This window comes from Amblyraja radiata, chromosome 11 (genome assembly GCF_010909765.2).
Source record: "Amblyraja radiata isolate CabotCenter1 chromosome 11, sAmbRad1.1.pri, whole genome shotgun sequence".
NCBI lineage: Eukaryota > Metazoa > Chordata > Chondrichthyes > Rajiformes > Rajidae > Amblyraja > Amblyraja radiata.
Genome location: NC_045966.1, coordinates 39,383,249 through 39,405,090, shown reverse-complemented (window position 1 = coordinate 39,405,090; position 21,842 = coordinate 39,383,249). Strand labels below are relative to the sequence as shown.

General features: G+C 47.3%; 1 protein-coding gene across 1 annotated transcript; it reads left to right on the top strand.

The window, feature by feature from the left end:
- The first annotated feature begins 1,514 nt into the window (after positions 1–1,514).
- Positions 1,515–7,799, top strand: arsi (arylsulfatase family member I). Its single transcript, XM_033029736.1, has 2 exons — positions 1,515–2,231; positions 5,858–7,799. The coding sequence occupies exons 1-2, from the start codon at positions 1,930–1,932 to the stop codon at positions 7,242–7,244; spliced, it is 1,689 nt and encodes a 562-aa protein (XP_032885627.1). The 5' UTR covers positions 1,515–1,929; the 3' UTR covers positions 7,245–7,799.
- The last annotated feature ends 14,043 nt before the right edge of the window (positions 7,800–21,842 follow it).

Below are 21,842 nucleotides of genomic sequence, written 5' to 3'. Positions count from 1 at the left end.
AAAAGATGAAGGTGGGGGGAGGGGGGAACTGGAGGCAAGGAAAGGCCAGAACAAATCTAGCTGAAGATCTTGACCCAAAGTCATGCCTGTCTATTTCCCTCCACAGATGCTGCCTGACCCGTTGAGTTCCACCAGCACTTTGCCTGTTTTGCTCAAGATTCCAGCAAGCACAAGTCTCCTGCATCCCCATGAAACATCGGGATGCATCGCAGCCTGGTTTTGGAACAGCTCCATGCAGGACCGCAGGAAACTGCGGAGAATTGAGGACATTCAAGATTCAAGAGAGTTTATTGTCATGTGTCCCAGATAGGACAATGAAATTCTTGCTTTGCTTCAGCACAACAGAATATAGTAGGCATGAATGCAGATCAGTGTGTCCATATACCATCACACAGACCATCACACAAACCATGCTCCCTTCCACGGACTCCACCTACACCTCACGCTGCCTCGGCAAGGCCACCAGCACAACCACTCCCTCTTCTCCCCTCTCCCATCAAGTACAGAAGTGTGAAAACGCACACCTCCAGATTCAGGGACAGTTTCTTCCCAGCTGTTATTAGGCAACTGAACCATCCTATCACCAGCTAGAGAGCGGCCCTGAGCTACTATCTACCTCATTGAAGACTCTAGGAATATCTTTAATCGGACTTTACTGGACTGCCATGATTCCCTTTATCCTGTATCTATATACTGTGGATGGCTCGATTGTAATCATGTATTGTTATCATATGTAGTCTTTCTGCTGACTGGTTAGCATGCAACAAAAGCTTTTCACTATACATTGGTACACGTGACAATAAACCTATCTAAACTAAACATTGACAATTTCACTCTCTATGGAACAAGCTGCCGGATCAGGTAGTTGAGGGAGGTACTATCATAATATTTAAGAGACATTTGGACAGGTGCATGGGTAGGAAAGGTTTGGAAAGATATGGTGCAAACAATTAGTAAGGGTGTCAGGGGCGACAGGTAGAAGACAGAAGAATGGGGTGGAGAGGGGAAGATAGATCAGCCATGATTGAAAGGGCTGAATGGCATAATTCTGTTCCTATTACGTATGAAACACAGGCAAGTGGGACGAGTATAGATGGGGCAAATTGGTCGGCGTGGGTAGGTTGTGTCCAAGGACCCGTTTCCGTGCTTTTTGACTCTATGACTCCACTGATGCTGCCTTACCTCTTGAGTATTTGCAAATCTTCCTGGCTTTTATTTCAGAGTTTGAGCATCTGCAGTTTCCCCTCCCCCTCCCCCCTTAGTTTTCCTGACAGAATGTCTTCCTTGTGGGAAGTGGGATCTTAAGTCTCCCGTGCCCGAGGGCGAATTCCTTGCAGATATTGAGCCTCCTGTTTGCACAGCTGAATTTGACAACAATTTCTGTAACCTGGTCATGTGGAATAAAAATGAACAGATGGATTACCCAATGGTGAAAAGGAGAGCCGGCCCACCCCTGTCAGGATGCCGCAATCAGAGCAGAGAGGGGCGGGCTCCAGACACAACAAACCCGGCACCGTTACTGGGAAGTGTGGAGTCCGCTGCTAAGGGGGCTGGATGTCGATATCACAATGACCGAGCCTCTGAAATAAACCATTCAAAGTTCCCTGCTCCGGAGTAAAAGTAGTAGCAATTTGAGCAAAGTTGAAAGCGCTTTGAAGAAGGTCGGAGCATACTTCCAAAGGTTTTTTTTTTACTGTCGAGGAAACTTTGGAACAAGTTTGAAAAATTTGCAACAAATTTGAAACTTTGAAAAAAAAATTGTCGAGAAAAAGTTAAAAAGTGACCTTTCGGACAAAGATTGTGAACTTTCCAGGAAAGTTTGCAACAAATTTGGAAAGTTTATTTTTGATGTCGAGAAAATGTTAAATTGACCATTCCGATAAAGTTAGTGAACTTTTGGGGCAGGTCTGCATCAAGCTAGCCGCGGCTATGGCCGTGTACACTCTGACCGGCTTCTCGCTGGTGAGTCTGCTGTCGTTTGGCTACATGTCTTGGGATTGGATGAAGGCCGATTCAAGCGGCGAGGGCGAGGCGGCGGTGGCCGGAGCCGCGGACAAACCACACATCATCTTCATCTTGGCTGATGACCAGGGCTACCACGACATCGGCTACCACCGCTCGGAGATCCGCACCCCGGTCTTGGACAGCTTGGCCGCCCAAGGGGTCAAACTGGAGAATTACTACATCCAGCCCATCTGCACGCCCTCCAGGAGCCAGCTGATAACGGGAAGGTGAGCCGGGGCTGGAGGCTGGAAGCATCCAAACTCTAGTGGGGTTGGTTTTGATGAGATATCGGTTTAATGGAAGATGAGTGGTGGGCATAGACCCACAAAAACTGGAGTAACTCGGCGGACAGGCAGCATCTCTGGAGAAAAAGAGCAGGTAACGTTTCGGGTCGAGACCCTTCTTCAGACTGAAAGTCAAGGGTCTGTCTCTACCTGAAACGTCAGAGATACTGTCATTCCCGCTGAGTTACTCCAGGTTTTTGTGCCTATCTTCAGTTTAAAACAGCATCTGTCGTTCCCCCTTACACAAGGCCAGTGGACATTATTTACATAGGACACAAAGTGCTGGAGTAACTAGACGGGTCAGGCAGCATCTCTGGAGAACATGGATAGGTGAGGTGTCGAAACCAAAGCACTGCAGATGCTGGTTAGATAGACATAAAGATAGACATAATGTTTTGGAGCAACGTGTTACTCCAGACCATTTCTTCAGACTGATGGTGGAGGGGGGGATGGGGGGGGATGGTTGGAGAAAGCTAGGAGAGAGGAGAGACATGTAATATGTGTAGGGATGAACTGCAGATGCTGGTTTAAACCGAAGGCAGAAACAAAAAGCTGGAGTAACTCAGCGGGTTAAGCAGCATCACTGGAGAAAAGGAATAGGTGATGTTTTGGGGTCGAAACCCTTCTTCAGACAGAGTCAGGGGAATGAGAGATACAGGCGGTAGTTGGGAGAAATGAATGGATGATATGTAAAAAGTAATGATAATGAAGGAAATGTGGGGTACACAATGAGCCATTGTTGGGATGGGTGATAACGAGTAGACAGGAACTCAACAGGATGACTGTAAAACTAGTGTGATGACTAGGGTGGGGGAGGGATGCATGGGTGAGAGAAATCAATGCACACACCGCTGAGGTTGTAAGCTGCTCGAGCGAAAGATGAGATCCTATTCCTCCGGTTTACGTGTGGTCTCACTCTGACAGTGGAGGAGGCCCAGGACAGAAAGGTTAGTGTGGGAATGGGAAGTGGAGCTAAAGTGTTTGGCAACCGGGAGTTCACATAGGCTGGGGTGGACTGGGCGAAGATATTCAGCGAAGCGATCGCCCAATCTGCACTTGGATGTGGTGATATACAGATGATAGGTGGACACGGGCGAGGTTGGGGGGGGGGGGGGGTGTTCGTAAGAGGTTATCTGACATTGGAGAATTCAATGTTCATACCATGGGTTGTAAGCTACCTGTAAGGAATATGAGCTGCTCTTCCTCCAGTTTGCCTCACTCTGGCAATGGAGGAGGCTTAGGACAGAAAATATTGATCACCTGTTCACAGTAGTTCTATGTGATCCCACTGTCTCATCCACTCCTTATACACTAGGGGGGGGGGGGGGGAATTAACCTACAGATCCATACATCTTTGGGATATACGTGGAAACCGGCACACCCAGAGGAAATCCACACGGTCACAGGGAGACGTGCAAACTCCACACAGACAACACCCGAGGTCAGCATCAAACCTGGGTCTCTGGCGCTGTGAGGCAGTGGCTCGAACAGTTGCACCACGGTTTGGTTTAGTTTAGTTGATTGTCACGTTTACTGAGGTACAGTGAAATTCTTTTTGCCTGCTATCCAGTCAGCGGAAATATTATACATGATTACAATCGGGCTGTCCACAGTGTACAGAATAAAGGGAATAACGTTTAGTGCAAGGTCAAGTCCGATTAAAGATAGTTCCAGGGTCTCCAGTGAGGGAAGGTCAAGACCGCTCTCTAGTTGTTGATAGGATGGTTCAGTTGCCTGATAACAGCTGGGAAGAAACTGTCCCTGAAACTGGGGTGTGCGTTTTCACACCTCTGTACCTCTTGCCTGTGTTACCTGCAGATAAAGTGCAGTGTTAAAAAGTGCAAGAGTCACAATGAGGTTCAGACTCTTAAACAAGTATAAAACGTTTATTTCCATCTATCCCAGTGGCAAATATCTCAAACTTCAACCATATCAGCTGCTTAACTTTCTAAATTCCAATATAATGTAACTTTTTTATTCTTTCTGGTGACTTTGTCATCAGATGTTCTGAATAATGTCTACAAGGTTGTGGGTGGCACAGTGGCGCAGCGGTAGTGTTGCTGCCTTACAGCGCTAGAGACCCGGGTTCGACCCTGATTACGGTGCTGTCTGTACGGAGTTTGTACGTTCTCCCCGTCACCTGCATGGGTTTTCTCCGGGTACTCCGGTTTCCACCCACACTGCAAAGGTGTAGGTTAATTGGCTTGGTATAATTGTAAATTATCCCGAGTGTGTGTTGGATTGTGTTAGTATATGGGGAATCACTGGTCTGCGTGGACTCAGTGGGCCGAATGGCCTGTTTCCCTGCTGTATCTCCAAACTAAAATAAACTTCAAAAACTCCAGATTTTTCCAGATCGCCCCTTCGTTAAGATCAGGCCTCCAACATGTTATTAGGTTTGGGGAATTCAATCTCTCCACACACTCTGCACTGGCAAAATAAACCGACCACTAATCTTCGGGGGTGAAGTGAATTCTCGATTCAGGAGAAGGCTTTAGGGTGTCCCGAAGCAAATGCTTCGAATTTCTCTGTGAATGTTTACATTAGCTGTGAGCGACTGCATACGAAGCATAGAGACTTTGTTAATCTGTGAACCTCTCCTGGGGGAAACCACACACACACACACACACACACACGCAGCTTGGAGCTGCTCTATGTTTATGACAAGGAGCTTTAGTTGTAATTTAGAGGTACAGTGAGGAAACAGGCCCCTTTGGCCCACTGAATCCACGATATATCTCTAAAGACTCAAGTGTAAAGACTGTGTTGAATGCCCAGAAGTCTGTGGATCTAAATTTTGAAGGGTTGCAGAGTGCCGCAGCTGGTAGTCAGGGTTTAGCTTAGACTTTGAACTGTGGCCTCCCCAGCGTCTTGTACAATTGCAACATAACATCTCAACTACATGTTCAGTGCAGTCTTCCCAACATCATGTCAGCAGTGGTTTAGTGGACTTCGGTCAGTGAGAAGGCAGTCTCTGGTTGCAGAGTTGATTCGTGCCTTCAACTCAAATAATTAGGCCAACTATCCAGACTACTGTGTGGGAAAACTCAGTGGGTAACGCATCCACGCCAAATTTGATCTGAAAAAGGGTCCTGACCCAAACCGTCGCCTATCCATGTTCTCCTGAGATGCTGCCTAAAGGGCCTGTCCCACTGTACGAGGTAATTCAAGAGTTCTCCCGAGTTCTCCCCTGATTCGAGCTGGTGTAATGTACATAGGGGCTCGAACGAGTAAAAAGTAACAATTTATTTTCATCACGAGTATTATTTTACTCGTGGACATTTTTCACAGTGTTGAAAAAACGTCACGAGTTTACCGGATTTCCCGAGTACCTACCGTTACTCGTACGAGCCGCTACGTGACATCCACGAACTCCCACGTACCCGCTACGTACATTACGCAAGCTCGAATCAGGGGAGAACTCGGGAGAACTTGAATTACCTCGTACAGTGGGACAGGCCCTTTACCCGTTGAGTTACTCCAGCACTTTGTGTCTATCTTTGGTATTAAGTAGCATCTGCAGTTCTCTGCTGCGACTCTATGACTAATGGTGTGTGCCTTTTCTGCAGGTACCAGATCCACACGGGCCTGCAACACTCCATCATCCGGCCACGCCAACCTAACTGCCTCCCCCTGGGCCAAGTGACCCTGCCGCAGAAGCTACAGGAGGCGGGCTACTCCACCCACATGGTGGGCAAGTGGCACCTGGGCTTCTACAAGAAGGACTGCCTGCCCACCCGGCGGGGCTTTGACACTTTCTTCGGCACCCTAACGGGCAGCACGGACTATTACACCTACGACAACTGCGATGGGCCGGGGGTGTGTGGGTTCGACCTCCACGACGGGGAGAATGTGGCGTGGGAACACAGTGGGAAGTACTCCACCCAACTCTACGCCCAGAAGGTCATCAAGATCTTGGCATCCCACAGCCCCAAGGAGCCACTCTTCATCTACTTGGCCTTTCAGGCGGTCCACACCCCACTACAGTCGCCCAAGAAGTACATCTACCAGTACAGGTCGCTGGGCAACGTGGCGCGGCGCAAGTACGCGGCGATGGTGACCTGCATGGACGAAGCCATCGGCAACATCACCACCGCCCTCAAGAGGTACGGCTACTACCAGAACACCGTGATGATCTACTCAACGGACAATGGCGCCCAACCCTTTTCCGGTGGCAGCAACTGGCCCCTGAGGGGGCGCAAGGGGACCTACTGGGAAGGGGGTATCAGGGGGATTGGGTTTGTCCACAGCCCCCTGATCAGGAAGAAGGGGCGGGTGAGCAGGTCTTTGATCCACATCACGGACTGGTACCCCACCCTGGTCTCGCTGGCTGGAGGCAACTTGACCGTCACCCCTCCGCTGGATGGCTACAACATTTGGCAGACCATCAGCAGGGGGAAGAGGTCTCCACGCAAGGAGATCTTGCACAACATCGACCCCTTGCACAGCCTGGCCAAGTCCGGCTCCTTGAAGGAAGGTCTAGGCATCTGGAACACGGGCGTCCAAGCGTCTATCCGGACGGGCGACTGGAAGCTAATGACCGGAGACCCCGGATACAGCGACTGGATCCCACCCCAGACCCTCCCCAGCCTTCCGGGGATCTGGTGGAACTTGGAACGGCAGAGGTCGGGCAGCCACAGGACGGTGTGGCTCTTCAACATCACGGCCGACCCCTACGAGAGGGTGGAGGTGTCCGCCGAGCACCCGGCGGTGGTCAGAAGGTTGTTGACCAGGCTGGCTCATTACGACAGGACCTCCCTCCCCGTGCGTTACCCAGCCGACGACCCCCGGGCAAACCCGGAGCTCCACGGGGGCGCCTGGATGCCCTGGGCCAGCGAGGATGAGGTGGTGGAGGGAACGGTGAGGAAGAAGAGCAAGAAGAGGACTTGCAAGATCTGCAAGCTCAAGTCCTTCTTCAAGAAGCTCAACACCAGGATAATGTCCAACCGCATCTAGGTGGCTCGTGAACCTGGCCCCAAGGCTGGGAGATACCTGGATCCAAGGTGGACCTTTTGGGGGTGGGGGAGGGTGGTGAACATGAAGGGTGGGGACTTCCCTCCTTCCGGCTCCTGCCCTTTCTTCTCCGTTCCTCCCTCTGCCTCTTCTCTCCCTCGCGCCCCAGTACCACGACGAAGGATTGCAATACGAGGGCACTTTGTATGGGTGGAGCGTTCAACCTGTGGCCGATGCGGTGGCAAAGCAGGTAGTTCCACTGCCTCGTAGCTCCGGATACCACCGATTCAAACCCAAGTGTGCGTATGTGTGTGTGTCTCTGTTTGTGTGGAGTTTGCACGTTCTCCCTATGACCGCATGGGTTTCCTCCGTGTGCTCCGGTTTCTTCCCACGTCCCAAAGACTTGCGTGTTTGTAAGCTAATCGGACCTCTGCAATTTGCCTCTAGTTTGTGGGGAGTGGATGAGTAAGTGGGATAAAGTAGAAATAGTGTGAATGAGTGATCGATGGTCAGCATTGACCCTGTGGGCCAAAGGGCCTGTTTCCATGCTGTATCTTTCGATCAATCAATCAATTAATCAATCCCTCTGAATTTTCCCATCCACATATCTGTCCAAACATCTTTTAAAGGTCGATCCTGACTACGGGTCCTGTCTGTATGGTGTTTGTACGTTCTCCCTGTGAGCACGTGAATTTTCTCCGGGTATTCCGATTTCTTCCCTCACTCCAAAGACGTGCAGGTTTGTAGGTTAATTGGCTTCGGTACATTGTAAATTGTCCCTAGTGTGTAGGATAGTACTAATGTAGGGGGTGATCACTGGCCTGCAAGGACTTAGTGGGCCGAAGGGCCTTTCCACGCTATATCTCTAAAGTCTAAAGGTATTCCTCAATTTTAAAATGATTTCCCCATCTCACCATTGCCAAGGTTGCTTGAGTTATAGGGAGAGGTTGAACAAGCTGTGATTTATTTTTTTGTGTGTAGGAGGGAACTGCAGATGCTGATTTAAATTGAAGATGGACACAAAATGCTGGAGGAACTCAGCGGGATAGGTAGCATCTCTGGAGAGAATGAATGGGTGACGTTTCGGATCGAGACCAGTCTGAAGAAGTGGCCCTACCCAAAACGTCACCCATTCCTTCTCTCCAGAGATGCTGCCTGTCTCGCTGAGTTACTCCAGCAATTTGCCTCTATCTGGGAATTTGTTATTCTTGTCTAATCAAAGATGGGATCAGAGGAACAAGGAACTGCAAATGCTGGTTTACAAGAAAAAGGACACAAAGTGCTGGAGTAAATCAGCGGGTCAGGCAGCATCACTGGAGAATAAGGATGGGTGATGAATCTGGTCGTGACCCTTCTACAGATTGCTTCAGCCGTTATTCGTGAAGTTGAGTTGCAAGTGTTACAATGACACTGGCAAGTGTGGGGAATTTTTTACATACACAGAGGGTGGTGGGTGCCTGGAACGCGTGTTATGACCCTTCTTCAAATTGATGTAGGAGGGCAATTGATAGGTGGATACAGGTGAGGGGGAAGTTTCAAGATGAAACTTCATTATGCCAAAAGCTTTAGATATTGATGGAAAGGCCAACATCTCTAAGAGTCTTGACTATTTTGGATTAAATTGAATATCTGTGCCAATTATTTTTTATACTGTTTATTTAATATTGTCGTGACTGTGTTCAATCGGTCGTGAAATAAACTGAAACATTACGAACCAGGGTCTGATGTTGGAATTCTTTGTTCTGATGGCCTCCTTGCTTGGTTGAGTTTGTGCGCAATGACTTGGCGTATTGCAAACTAACTGCAGCAGACTAACCTTCTTTTCCATTAACTTGTATAAAGTTATACAGCGTGGAAGCAGACCCTTCAGCCCAACCTTCCACACCAACCAACATGCCCCATCTACACTAGTCCCATCTGCCTACGTGTGGCCCATATCCCTCTTTCCCTTTCCTATCCATATGCCTGTCCATGTGTCTTTTAAATGTTCTGATAGTACTTGCCTCAACTACTGTACCTCCTCTGCCAGCTTGTTCCATATATCCACCACCATGTGGAAAAAGTTTCTATTAAATCTGTCCCCTTTCACCTTAAACCTATGGTTCTTGATTTCCCCCACTTTGGGGGGAAAAAAGACTGTGTTGGCCCTATCTATTCCCCTCATGATCTTACATGCCTCTGTAATATCACCCCTCATCCTCCTGAATGCCAAGGAATAAATTCTTAGCCTGCCCAACCTCTCCCTGTAGTTTAGGCCCTCGAGCCCTGGCAACATCCTTGTAAATCTTCTCTGCACTCTTCCCATCTTAATGACTTCTTTCCTATAGCAAGGTGACCAAAGGTGAGCACAGTACTCCAAATATGTCCTTGCCCAACATCTTGTACAGATTATGCTTGTAGATTAGTTTAGGGATACAGCGTGGAAACGGGCCATTCGACACACCGATTCCACGCACCCATCGAGCATCCGTTCACGCTAGTTCTATATTATCCCACTTTCATCCACTCCCTGAACACTAGGGACAATTACCTACGAACCCGCATGTCTCTTGGATGGGGGAGGAAACTGGAGCACCAGGAGGAAACCCATGGGGTCACAGGGAGAACGTGAAAACTCCACACAAACAGCACCCGAGGTCAGGATCAAACCTAGATCTTTCTCTCCACTTCCTCTCTCCGCACTCCCCTCCATTCTCTCCCTCTGCCACTTCCCCTCCCCCTAACCCCTAATCAATCTCTCTCCCATGTTCTGCTCTCTTTCTGTCTCTCTCTTACTTCCTTCCCTATCCACCTCTCTCCCTCTTTCACTCCTTTCTCTCTCACTCTTTCAACACTCTTTCTCACTCTCCTGCTTCTCTACTCTCTCTCTCTCTCTCTCTCTCCACCCCCCCCCCCCCCTTAAGTTCATGTTATAGGAGCAGAATTAGACCATTCGGTCCATCAAGTCTACTCCGCCATTCAATCATGGCTGATCTATCTTTCCCTCAGCCTCATTCTCCTGTCTCCGCCCCATAACCCCTGACACCAGTACTAATCAAGAATTATCTACCTCTGCCGAAAAAATATCCATTGATGGCCTCCATAACCTTCTGTGGCAAAGATTTTCACAGATTCACCACCCTCTGACTATGATCTCTAATCCTGTGTTAACTCACTCATTCTGGGATCATTCTTGTAAACCTCTTCTGGACCCTGTCCAGAGCCAGCACATCCTTCCTCAGATATGGTGCCCAAAATTGGTCACAATATGCCAAATGCAGCCTGACCAGAGCCATATAGAGCCTCAGCATTACATCCCTGTTTTTGTATACAAGCCCTCTTGAAATAAATGTCAGCATTGAGTTTGCTTTCTTTACTATCGATTCGACTTGCAGATTAACCTTTTGGGATTCCTGCACCTGCACTCCCAAGTCCCTTCGCACCTCCGATTTCTGGATTCTCCCCTCATCCTAACAAAGCTCGAGCAAGTATAAGCACAGTGCCATCAAACGCTCATCAAACATTAGCCCAATCATTCCTGGGATAATTCCCGTAAACCTCCACTGGACCCTCTCTAACACCAGCACACCCTTCCTCGGAAATGGGGCCCAAAACTGCTCTCAATAGTCAAATATCCCTTCTGTTTCATAAGTTCTCGCAGCAGAATTAGGCTATTCGGCCCATCAAGTCACACAACAACTTTCATTTATGTACAGTAGCACCTTTAATGTAGCAGAAATGTTCCTCAACACTTCATCCAACAGACCAGGGAATGGAATTTATCATAGGACTGGGAAAGGGTGACTAAGCACATGCAATTTACCCGAGGTCGTGTTCAAAATTTGATTCATTCGTAGGTTTGACTCATGCAATTGACCCAACCCCGTTTCTCAAGGACAGACAATAAACCTCAGCTTGGGAAATGTCACCCAGATCTGAGATACAAAGCCCTTACCCCCTGATCACAGAGTCTCTCCTGTACAGACAGCGCTGTAGCAAGATTAATGCAAAGACAAGTACAATATGAATCCTTTGTTCCTCTCAGCTTCCCCACGTATCCTTTTGTTCCAATATTTCAAAAGAACAAACTTTGAGTTTCAGAGCACAAAGTTGCTGCGCATTTGCAGCCCTTTCAGACGGAATATCTAATCGAGTTATGATTTGAGGCTGAGTCAGAGAGGGGGAAAGTATTTGCGATGAGTGGCTGTTTTTGTTTAAAGATTAGTGATGACCTTCTCATTGCTTGGGCTCTGTGTTGTCACTGGGAGGAGGGTTAGATGACTATATCATGGCATATTGTCCTGGCTCATCTCTGCCTGGGATCAACACACATCATATCTCAACACACCTTGGGCAGCTTGCAACTCAACGATATGAATAATGATGTTTCTAATTTCAAGTAACCTCCCTCACTCTAGTCGTCCTGCTAGTTTCATTGGCCCTTCATTATCACCTCTTCCACAGCCACCAATGGACCTGGAATGAACTCTGAGCTGCCCAGTAAAGCTATCTAGGAACAAAGAGGTTGATGTGAAACCGTGCTGCCTTTTTGAGAAAAGCCTCAGGAAGCCAACATTTTCCAAAACTCAAAAGTCAGTCAAAGGAAACTGGAAATCAGGAGGTGAAATTGCTTCCGAATGTGTCTCTGCTTTCTGTGGTGGATCTATTGGATGTGATTCAGTGGGTTAGGGTCCAAGGTATTGCTTGAGAAAGCAAAGAAGCAAGACACAGAGTCCATGCTTATGAAGCTGCCAAAAGTCCATGCTCGTGAAGCTGCCAAAGGGAAAGGTAAACAGTGGGGAGATGAGGAAGATGCTGGAGCCAGCCAGTGAGTCGGGTGTGATGGTGTTGGCTGGGATCGCGGGTGGCTTCCTTTACCAAATGTCTACCAGACAACCCAACCACCGAACTTGGCAAAGGGTATTCCATGTAGGAAAGTGTGAAGTCATGCCCTTCACCAGGAGGAATCAAAAGATGGAATGTTATCTAAACATAGAGAGAGAGAGAGGTTGTAAATGAGAGGAGCGTTTAAGGACCCAGGGCCTCTTGTATATGAGTCCCAAATGGTTAGTGTGCAGGTGCATCTACACTTCAATGGTTTCTTTATTATAATAATAATAATAATAATATATTTTATTGTCATTGCACATAAGCGCAACAAGATTTGGTATGCAGCTTCCATCCGATGTCATAACTTAAATAACTAATAAAATTTTGATTTAGATTTAGATACCCAGAGAACATGGTTTGTAAAAAGAACAGTAAAACATCATGTGTACCTACGTACAGTGAAATACTTTAGACAGACACAGAATGCTAGAATCTCATTGGAGGCTCAATGTCTTGTGGACACGGCTTTGTCTCTGCAACTGATGCGCTACAATGCTGAGAACTATATTCTGCACTCTGTATCTTCCCCTTTGCTCTACCTATTGTACTTGAGTTTGACTTGATCAGATTGGATAGCATGCAAAACAAAGCTTTTCACTGTACCTCGGTACACGTGACCATAATAAACCTAAACCTAAGATAAGCAGGCAGAGGAGATTAATGTATCCAGGCATTATGTTCAGCATGGACATTGTGGGCCAAAGGACCTGTTCCTGTGCTGTATTGTTCCAACATTCCATATTCAGCTCCTCCATCTCAGCTTCTCCTGTCTTATCATTCCTCCTGGGAAGGAGATGACGAGGAATTTCTTTATTCAGAGGGTGGTGGATGTGTGGAATTCATTGCCACAGATGGCGGTGGAGGCCATGTCATTGGGCATTTTTAAGGCGGAGATTGACAGGCTCTTGATTAGTAAGGGTGTCGGGGGTTATGGGGAGAAGGCAGGAGAATGGGGTTGTGAGGGAAAGATAGATCGGCCATGAAAGATAGATCGGCCATGAATGAATGACGGAGTAGACTTGATGGGCCAAATGTAACTCGGCGGGTCTGGAGAATGTGGATATGTGACTATTTTTTGGTCGGAACCTTTCTTCAGCCTGATTGTAGATGTGTGGGGTGGGGGTGGGGGGTGGTGGGGTGGAAGAAAGCTGGAAGAGAGAAGGGTCAGGACAAAGTGAGCGATTGGTGTATCCAGGTGAGGGGGGATTTTGTTAGGCAGATGGCTGGACAAAGGGCTGAGATGAAAAGGTCTGAGATGGCTACTGCAAAAAAAAAAGTGCTGGAGTAACTCAGCAGGTCACACAGCATCTCTGGAGAGCATGGACTTGGGTAACGTTTCAGGTTGAGACCGTTCTTCAATTACTCCAACACTTTGTGACTCACCAATGTTTGGTTTGGTTGAGCAGATCTTTCTTCGGGAAGGTCAATGATCTCGGATCCATCTTCACCGATGCCCTCAAAGACAGGACAGGGTTAAATTACCAGCCTGCCAACTCCTGGAGTGTGATCTGCAGTTCTTGTCGCACCACAAGAACCACACCATTTAATTTCCAGTAAATTAAACAAATCCAACCCTTTCTACAAACACCATTGAGTCTGAGTAACAGGAATTGTGAAACTGGAGATACAAGAAACTGCAGGTGCTGGAATCTGGAGCAAAAGACAAAGTGCTGGAGTAACTCAGCGGCTCAGGCAGCATCTCTGGAGAAATTGAATAGGTGATGTCTCGGGCCAAGACCCTTCATCAGACGGAGTCAGGGGAGGGGGGAAAGTAGAGGTATGAATAGATACAGAACAGATCAGTTTGGTTTAGTTTAGTCTCATCTAGTTAAACAGTACAGTATGGAACCAGGCCCTTCGGCTCACTGACAATCAGTCACCTGTTCACACTAGTTCCATATTATTCCACTTTCTCACACACTAAGGATAATTTACAGAGGGCCAATTAACCTACAAACCTGCAGCTCTTTGGAGTGTGGGAGGAAACTGGGGGCTCCCGGAGGAGAACCAAGGGAGAGGTGATGAAAAGGTCTGAGATGACTGCTGCAAAAAAAGGGATACAAAGTGCCGGAGTAACTCAGCGGGCCAGGGAGCATCTTTGGAGAATAAGGATGGGTGACGTTTCAGGTCGGGAACAAAAAAAGGACTCGACCCAAAATGTCACACATCCGTTTTCTCCAGAGATGCTGCCTGGCCTGCTAAGTTACTCCAAAGTGGGACAATATGGTAACTTGGTATCGTGTTCAGCACAGATATTGTGGGCTGAAGGGCCTGTTCCTGTGCTGTACTGTTCTATGTTCTATGCTCTGGCGACCTCTGGTGGGAGAGGGGTGTAGGTGGATGCAGAGCGGGATTAATGGCTCGAACAACACAAAGTGCTGGAGTAACTCAGCGGGTCAGGCAGCATCTCTGGAGAAGATGAATGGGCGACGCTTTTGGTCGAGACTCTTCAGGTTCTTGACCCGACCCACACAACCTTAATCCTACATCGCCAACGAAGCACTGCAAAACACCTCGTGCACTAACGGGCACTTGTTTTCTAATTGTTTTGTTCCATGAATGTTCTCTCTTCAATGTCAGGTAGAGTCTATGTGCAATTTGGGTATTATTTGTATTTTTATGTGCTTAGTTTAGAGATACATAATAGAAACAGCCACTGTGGACCACTGAGTCCACACTGACCATTGATCACATGTCCACTGAACGTAGTTCTATGTTATAGAGGTGTATAAAATCATATGGGGAATTGACAGGATAGATGCACAGAATCTTTTACCCAGGATAAGGAAAACAAGAAACAGAGGGCATAAGTTCATAAGTGCAGCAGAATTAAGCCATTCGGCCCATGGAGTCTACTCCACCAAACTGGCAAGAAACAGAGGACTCTGGGTTAAGGTGAGGGGAAAGATTTAATAAGAACCTGAGGGGTAACATTTTCACACGCAGGGTGGTGGGTATATGGAATGAGCTGCCAGAGGAGGTAGTTGAGACGGGTACTATCACATCATTTAAAAGACATTTGGACAGGTACATGGATAGGATAGGTTTAGAGGGATATGGGCTAACTGCAGGCCATGTTGACCAGTATGGGAATGTTGGGCCGAAGGGCCTGCTGTGTGACTAGATGACTCCATGAATGGAGGTTGAGGATGGGAGGGGCCCTCCTCTTGTTCCCAGGGGATGGGACCACAGATGATCAGCGACCTCCTGCCTGTCAGCTTGTTTACTTGGATCTCCAAACAGAATCCAAGACCATACAGGTAGGGAGGATCGTTATGGCAACCGACAAGTCTCCTTTTAATAAAAAGCACAATTTTCCCTCAGATCAACCAAGTACTAGCAAAGGAGCTTGCATTTTTTGGGCATTTGTTAATCATTGGTCGGGAGCACTGGCAAGGCTCGGTCACCATGGTAACCAGGCTGGAAAATAAGGTGTAGGAGGATGAACAGGCCAATTGTTCCCCTTGGGCCATTGATGTTCAAATTCAGATCTTTGTCATGTCCGAAACACAGGACTGGTGGATTCCATGTCGTAGAGTCCAATAGACAATAGACAACAGGTGCAGGAGTAGGCCATTCAACCCTCCGAGCCAGCACCATCATTCAATGTGATCATGGCTGATCATCCTCAATCAGTACCCCGTTCCTGCCTTCTCTCCGTATCCCCTGACTCCGCTATCTTTAAGAGCTCTATCCAGCTCTCTCTTGAAAGTATCCAGAGAACCAGCCTCCATCGCCGTCTGAGACAGAGAATTCCACATATTCACAACTCTCTGTGTGAAAAAGTGTTTCCTCATCTCCGTTCTAAATGGCTTACCCCTTATTCTTCAACTGTGGCCCCTGGTTCTGGATCCCTCCAACATCGAATGTCATACACCGTGGAAACAGATCCTTCGGCCCTGCTTGCACACGCCGACCAACAGGCCAATGAGTGTAGGAAGGAACTGCAGATGCTGGTTTACACCGAAGATAGAAACAAATTGCTGGTGTAACTCAGCGGGTCAGGCAGCATCTCTGGAGAAAAGGAAGAGGTGACATTTCAGGTCGAGACCTAGCTGAAGATTGTGAGCAGTTTTGGCCCCTAAACCTGAGGAAGGATGTGCTGGAGTTGGAGAGGGTCCAGAAGAAGTTGACGAGAATGATCCCGGGGATGATTGGGTTATCGTATGATGAGCGTTTGATGACACTGGGCGTGTACTCGCTGGAATTCAGCGGAATGAGGGGGGACCTCATTGAAACTTACCAAATAGTGAAAGGCCTATTGGATGTGGAGCAGATGGTACCACTGGTGGGAGAGTCTAGGACCAGAGGGCACTGTCTCAGAATAAAAGGACGTACCTTTAGAATGGAGATGGGGAGGAATTTCTTTAGCCAGATGGTGGTGAATCTGTGGAATTCTTTGCCACAGAAGGCTGTGAAGGCCAAGCCATTTGGGTATTTTTAAAGCAGAGATTGACAGATTCTTGATTAGTACAGGTGTCAGGGGTTATGGGGAGATAAGCAGGCGAATGGGGTTAAAGGGAAAAGATAGATCGGCTATGATTGAATGGCAGAGTAGATGTGATGGGCCTGGAGGCCTAATTCTGCTCCTATACTTGTGATACAGTATTACTTGCGATACAGATACGGTTGTGATTCCAGAACAAGGGGGTCACAGTTTAAGGATAAGGGGGAAATCTTTTAGGACCGAGATGAGAAAAACATTTTTCACACAGAGAGTGGTGAATCTCTGGAATTCTCTGCCACAGAAGGTAGTTGAGGCCAGTTCATTGGCTATATTTAAGAGGGAGTTAAATGTGGCCCTTGTGGCTAAAGGGATCAGGGGGTATGGAGAGAAGGCAGGTACAGGATACTGAGTTGGATGATCAGCCATGATCATATTGAATGGCGGTGCAGGCTCGAAGGGCCGAATGGCCTACTCCTGCACCTATTTTCTATGTTTCTATGTGAACTTATCACCTATTCCTTTTCTTCAGAGAGGCTACCTGTCCCGCTGAGTTACTCCAGCACTTTGTGTCTGTCAACAGACTATTAGTTTGATACCTTTAACAGTTTAAGAATAAGGGGTAGGCCATTTAGGACTGAGATGAGGAAAAACCTTTTTCACACAGAGAGTTGTGAATCTGTGGAATTTTCTGCCACAGAAGGCAGTGGAGGCCAATTCACTGGATGTTTTCAAGAGAGAGTTAGATATTAGCTCTTAGGGCTAATAGAATTAAGGGATATGGGGAGAAAGCAGGAATGGGGAACTGACCTTGGATGATGAGCCATGATCTTGTTGGATTGCGGTGATGGCTCGAAGGGCCAAATGACCGACTCCTAACCTGATACAGGTGACTGGTGCTCATTGAAATAGCTTCTGTCTGTTCACCAAACTGGCCTCTAGAATGAGGGAGCTCTACCCTACATCTGCAGCCAAACCAGGCCAGGCCAGGCCAGGCTGCATGAAATGTAAATGGAGTTGATCGTGGGGAGCCTGGTCTGTGTGACGAACTGGGCTACATGTATAACTCTCGGCAATTCCTTACGGTGTAGGGTAGAGTTGTTCCCGAACTGAGCTGTGATGTAACATGCCAGTATGCTTTCTACAGTAACATTGTAGATGTAGAGGTTTGTGAGTCAGACCTCTCTCCCGACAGTACTTCATTTAGATTCATAGTTATACAGCATGGAAACAGGCCTTTCAGCCCAACTTGACCATGCTGACCATCATGCCGCATCTACACTAGTCCCACCTGCCTGCCTTTAGCCCAAATCCATCTAAACCTCTCCTATCCATGTACCTGTCCAACTGCTTCTTAAACATTGCGATAGTACCTGGCTCAACTTCCTCCCCCGGCAGCTCGCTCCATACACTTCCCACCGTTGGTGTGAAAAGATTACCGCTCAGGTTCCAGGAGCGGCACAGTGGTGCCTTACAGTGCCAGAGACCTGGGTTCGATCCCGACTACGGTTGCCATCTATACATTCTCCCTGTGACCGTGTGGGTTTTCTCTGGGTGCTCTGGTTTCCTCCCACACTACAAAGGCATAGATTAATTGGCTTTGGTAAAATTGCAAATTTCTCCTAGCATATAGGATATTGTTAATATTGTTAGGGGTGACCACTGGTGGACTCGGTGGGCCAAATGGCCTGTTTCTACACTGTATCTCTAATCTTTAGAGATAAACTTAAACCTATATCCTTTGGTTCTTGATTCCCCTAATCTGGGCAAAAGACTTGTAGATTTTCCCGATCTTATCCTCTCATGATTTTATGCAGCTCTATAAGATCACCCCTCAGCCTCCTGCAATCCAAGGAATATAATTGCAGCCTGCCCGACCTCTCCCTATGGCTCAGGCACTCGAGTTCTGGAAACATCTTCATAAACCTTTTCTGAACTCTTTCCAATTTAAAACCATCCTCCCTACAGCAGGGCACCCCCCTCCCTACACACTAGGGGACAACTTACAGAACCCACAGACAAACCCACACATCTTTGACACGAAGAAACCCACGCGGTCACAGGGAGAACGCACAAACTCCACACACAGACAGCACCTGTGGTCATATACGCTCCATAGACGCTGCTGCACCCGCTGAGTTTCTCCAGCTTTTTTGTGTACCTTCGATTTTCCAGCATCTGCAGTTCCTGCTTAAGCACCTGTGGTCATGTTCGAACGCAGGTTTCCGGTGCTGTGAGACAGCAGCTCTACCCGCTGCACCACTTATGCCTCTCATCGTTTTACTGAGAGACGAAGTGGAGGGGTGGATCATGTGGGTTAATCCACAGCTGCAAAATCCTGTGGGGGGAAAAAACAAAACATATTGTATTTGAGTGGAGGAAGGAACTGCAGATGCTGGTTTGCACCGAAGATAGACTGGAATAACACTGAAGAAATATTGGAACAACTCTATGGGCCAGGCAGTATCTCTGGAGACAAAGGATGGGGGACATTTCAGGTCGAGACCCTACTTCAGTGAGAGTCGGGGAGGGGGAAACTTTACTCCAGCCTCCCGCGACCTCCACCAGCGACTCCGCCAATCCCCGCCTCTCCCCAGCGACTCCACCGATCCCCGCCTCTCCTCCGCCCACTTTCCAGTAAGCCGGAACTGTCGCCTCACCTGATTTCCAGGGTCAGCTCCAGGCCCACAGCAAATCCACGCTGCAGACTCCTACACCGCTTATTTTATATACAATTCATATTGTATTTGAGGTTTTCTACCACAACCTGAGAGTAGTCCTGAACTACTGTTTACCTCATTAGTGACCCTCGGACTATCTTTAATCGGACTTTACTGGCTTTATCTTGCACTAAGCAATATTCCGTTATCTGTATGCTGTGAATGGCTCGATTGTAAACATATAATGTTTTTCCACTGATTGGATAGCACGCAATAAGAAGCTTTTCACTGTACCTCGGTACACGTGACAATAAACTAAACTGAACTGATTTTGTGCTAAGAAATGTATTTTGAGATTTTGTTCTTTTTCACAGAACAATGATGAAAACATGCTCTTGAAAAACAGTCTGTTGTTTGACAGCTGTAACCTTTACATGAAACGAAAGAGAAAAACTGAAAATGCTGAATATCTGAATTAGAAAATGCTGGAATCCCTTATCCAGTCAGGTAGCATCTGTGGAGAAAGATACACATTCATATTGCAGCTCAATAATCTCAAGATAATAACAGGTTCAGGCAAGGCGAATAGAGAACCTTCGGAGATAGAAGACGGCACAGTGGCGCAGTGCTAGAGTTGCTGCCTTACAGTACCAGAGACCCGGGTTCGATCCTGACTAAGGGTGCTGTCTGTATGGAGTTTGACGTTTTCCCTGTTACAGTATGGGTCTTCTCCAGGTGCTCCGGTTTCCTCCCACACTCCAAAGACGTACAGGTTTGTAGGTTAGTTGGGTTTGGTAAAGATTATAAATTGTCCCTAGTGTGTAGGATAGTGCTAGTGTACGGGGTGATCGCTGGTCGGCACCGAAGGGCCTGTTTCTGTGCTGTATCTAAAGTCTAAAGAGTAGACTGGTTTGGCTGAATGGCCTACTTCTGCTCCTATGTCTGGTGAACCTATGAACGTATGATGCTCTTGACCTGTTCCCTCTTTGTCCTCCCCAGATGTAAGAACGTGAGGCTGATGATATTGGTAGCCGAGGAGGAGGTGGGATCACAACAAGCTTGCTGGATCTGAGATGTTCTCCAGACCAACGTCCACAGAGCTGTCGGTCACGAGACCACTGAGGAATTGGATTCTGTGCCTCTCTTTAGACTTTAGACTTTAGAGATACAACGTGGAAACAGGCTCTTCGGCCCACTGAGTCCGCGCTGACCAGCAATCACCCCATACACAAACACTATCCTACACACTAGGGACAATTTACAATTTTTACCGAAGCCAATGAACCTACAAACCTACACATCTTTGAACTGTGGGAGGAAACCGGGGCACCCGGAGAAAACCCACGCGGTCATGGGGAGAACTTACAAACCCCGTACATACAACACCCATGGTCAGGATCGAACCCGGATCTCTGGCGCTGTGAGGCAGCGGCTCTACCCGCTGCGCCACTGTGCAGTCTTCTCTTTGTTATCGGCAATCTTGATTTATACTGGTGCATCATGGTGAAAGTTGGCGAGCTCATACACTGGTGTTTTCTACTTTGCTGATTCTTATCTTTATCCAAACTAATTTTGCATCTTGAGATGAGATCTTGAGATGCTGCCATAATCCCTCCCTCATTAGCAAAAACATCTTGCCTTCTTTTCCATCTTTTCTAAACTCTTTTAAGTAGAGCGGAATACTTATTTCCCATCTTTGGTCATCAAACAAAATAACTGTTAAACTACTTCTATTTATAGTTCTATTTATGCCATTAATACACCTAGCTAGTTACAAATGCATTAAGATAGAGTGCCTTCAATTTTATCTTTTATCATTTTTCCTTGTCTGACTAATGAGAAGTATTCCTTTATATTTGGATACTTTGTTCCTTCTTGGTGCAGTCTATCTTGGTATCCTGGACAATTATCTTGTCCCTTTCTACATTATCCTTCTCTTCTGAATCCTCTTCTCAACTATTTGCTGTAATTTAAAGCCTTAGCTTGTCATTTGATTCACAAGAACACCGGTTCTGTATAATTCAAGTCTAAAAAGCTAATCCATTCTAGCAACTCCCTCTTTCTCCAGAACCTTTCATTCAAAATCCACTTACCCACTAGGGTACTGCCCAGTTCACCTCTACCCAATTGGGAACATTGGACCTTGCTTAGTTTGGTTTAGTTTAGAGATACAGCACGGAAACAAGCCCTTCAGCCCACCGAGTCGAGTCCGTGCGATCAGCGATCACCCCATACACTTGGGGCAATTTTACAATTTTTACCAAAGCCAATTAACCTACAAATCGGCACATCTTTGGAATGTGGGAGGAAACCGGAGCACCCGGGGAAAAACCACATGGTCGCAAGGAGAACATACAAACTCTGTACAGGCTGCACCCATAGTCAGGATCGAACCCAAGTCTCTGGCATTGTAAGGCAGCAACTCTACCGCTGCTCCCCTTGTCTCTGCAACTGATGCGCTACAATGCTGAGAACTATAGTCTGCACTCTGTATCTTCCCCTTGGCTCTACCTATTGTAAGAGTTTAAACTGATTGTATTTATGTGTGGTATTATCTGATCTATTTTGATAGCATGCAAAACACCTCCTTTAAACTTTGTCCCTCTCACCTTAAAGCTATGCCCTCTG

Coding starts and splice junctions, on each gene's coding strand:
- arsi (XM_033029736.1), top strand. CDS start 1,930: ATGGCCGTGTACACTCTGACCGGCTTCTCGCTGGTGAGTCTGCTGTCG. Junction 2,232..5,857: donor AGCCAGCTGATAACGGGAAG/GTGAGCCGGGGC, acceptor CCTTTTCTGCAG/GTACCAGATCCACACGGGCC.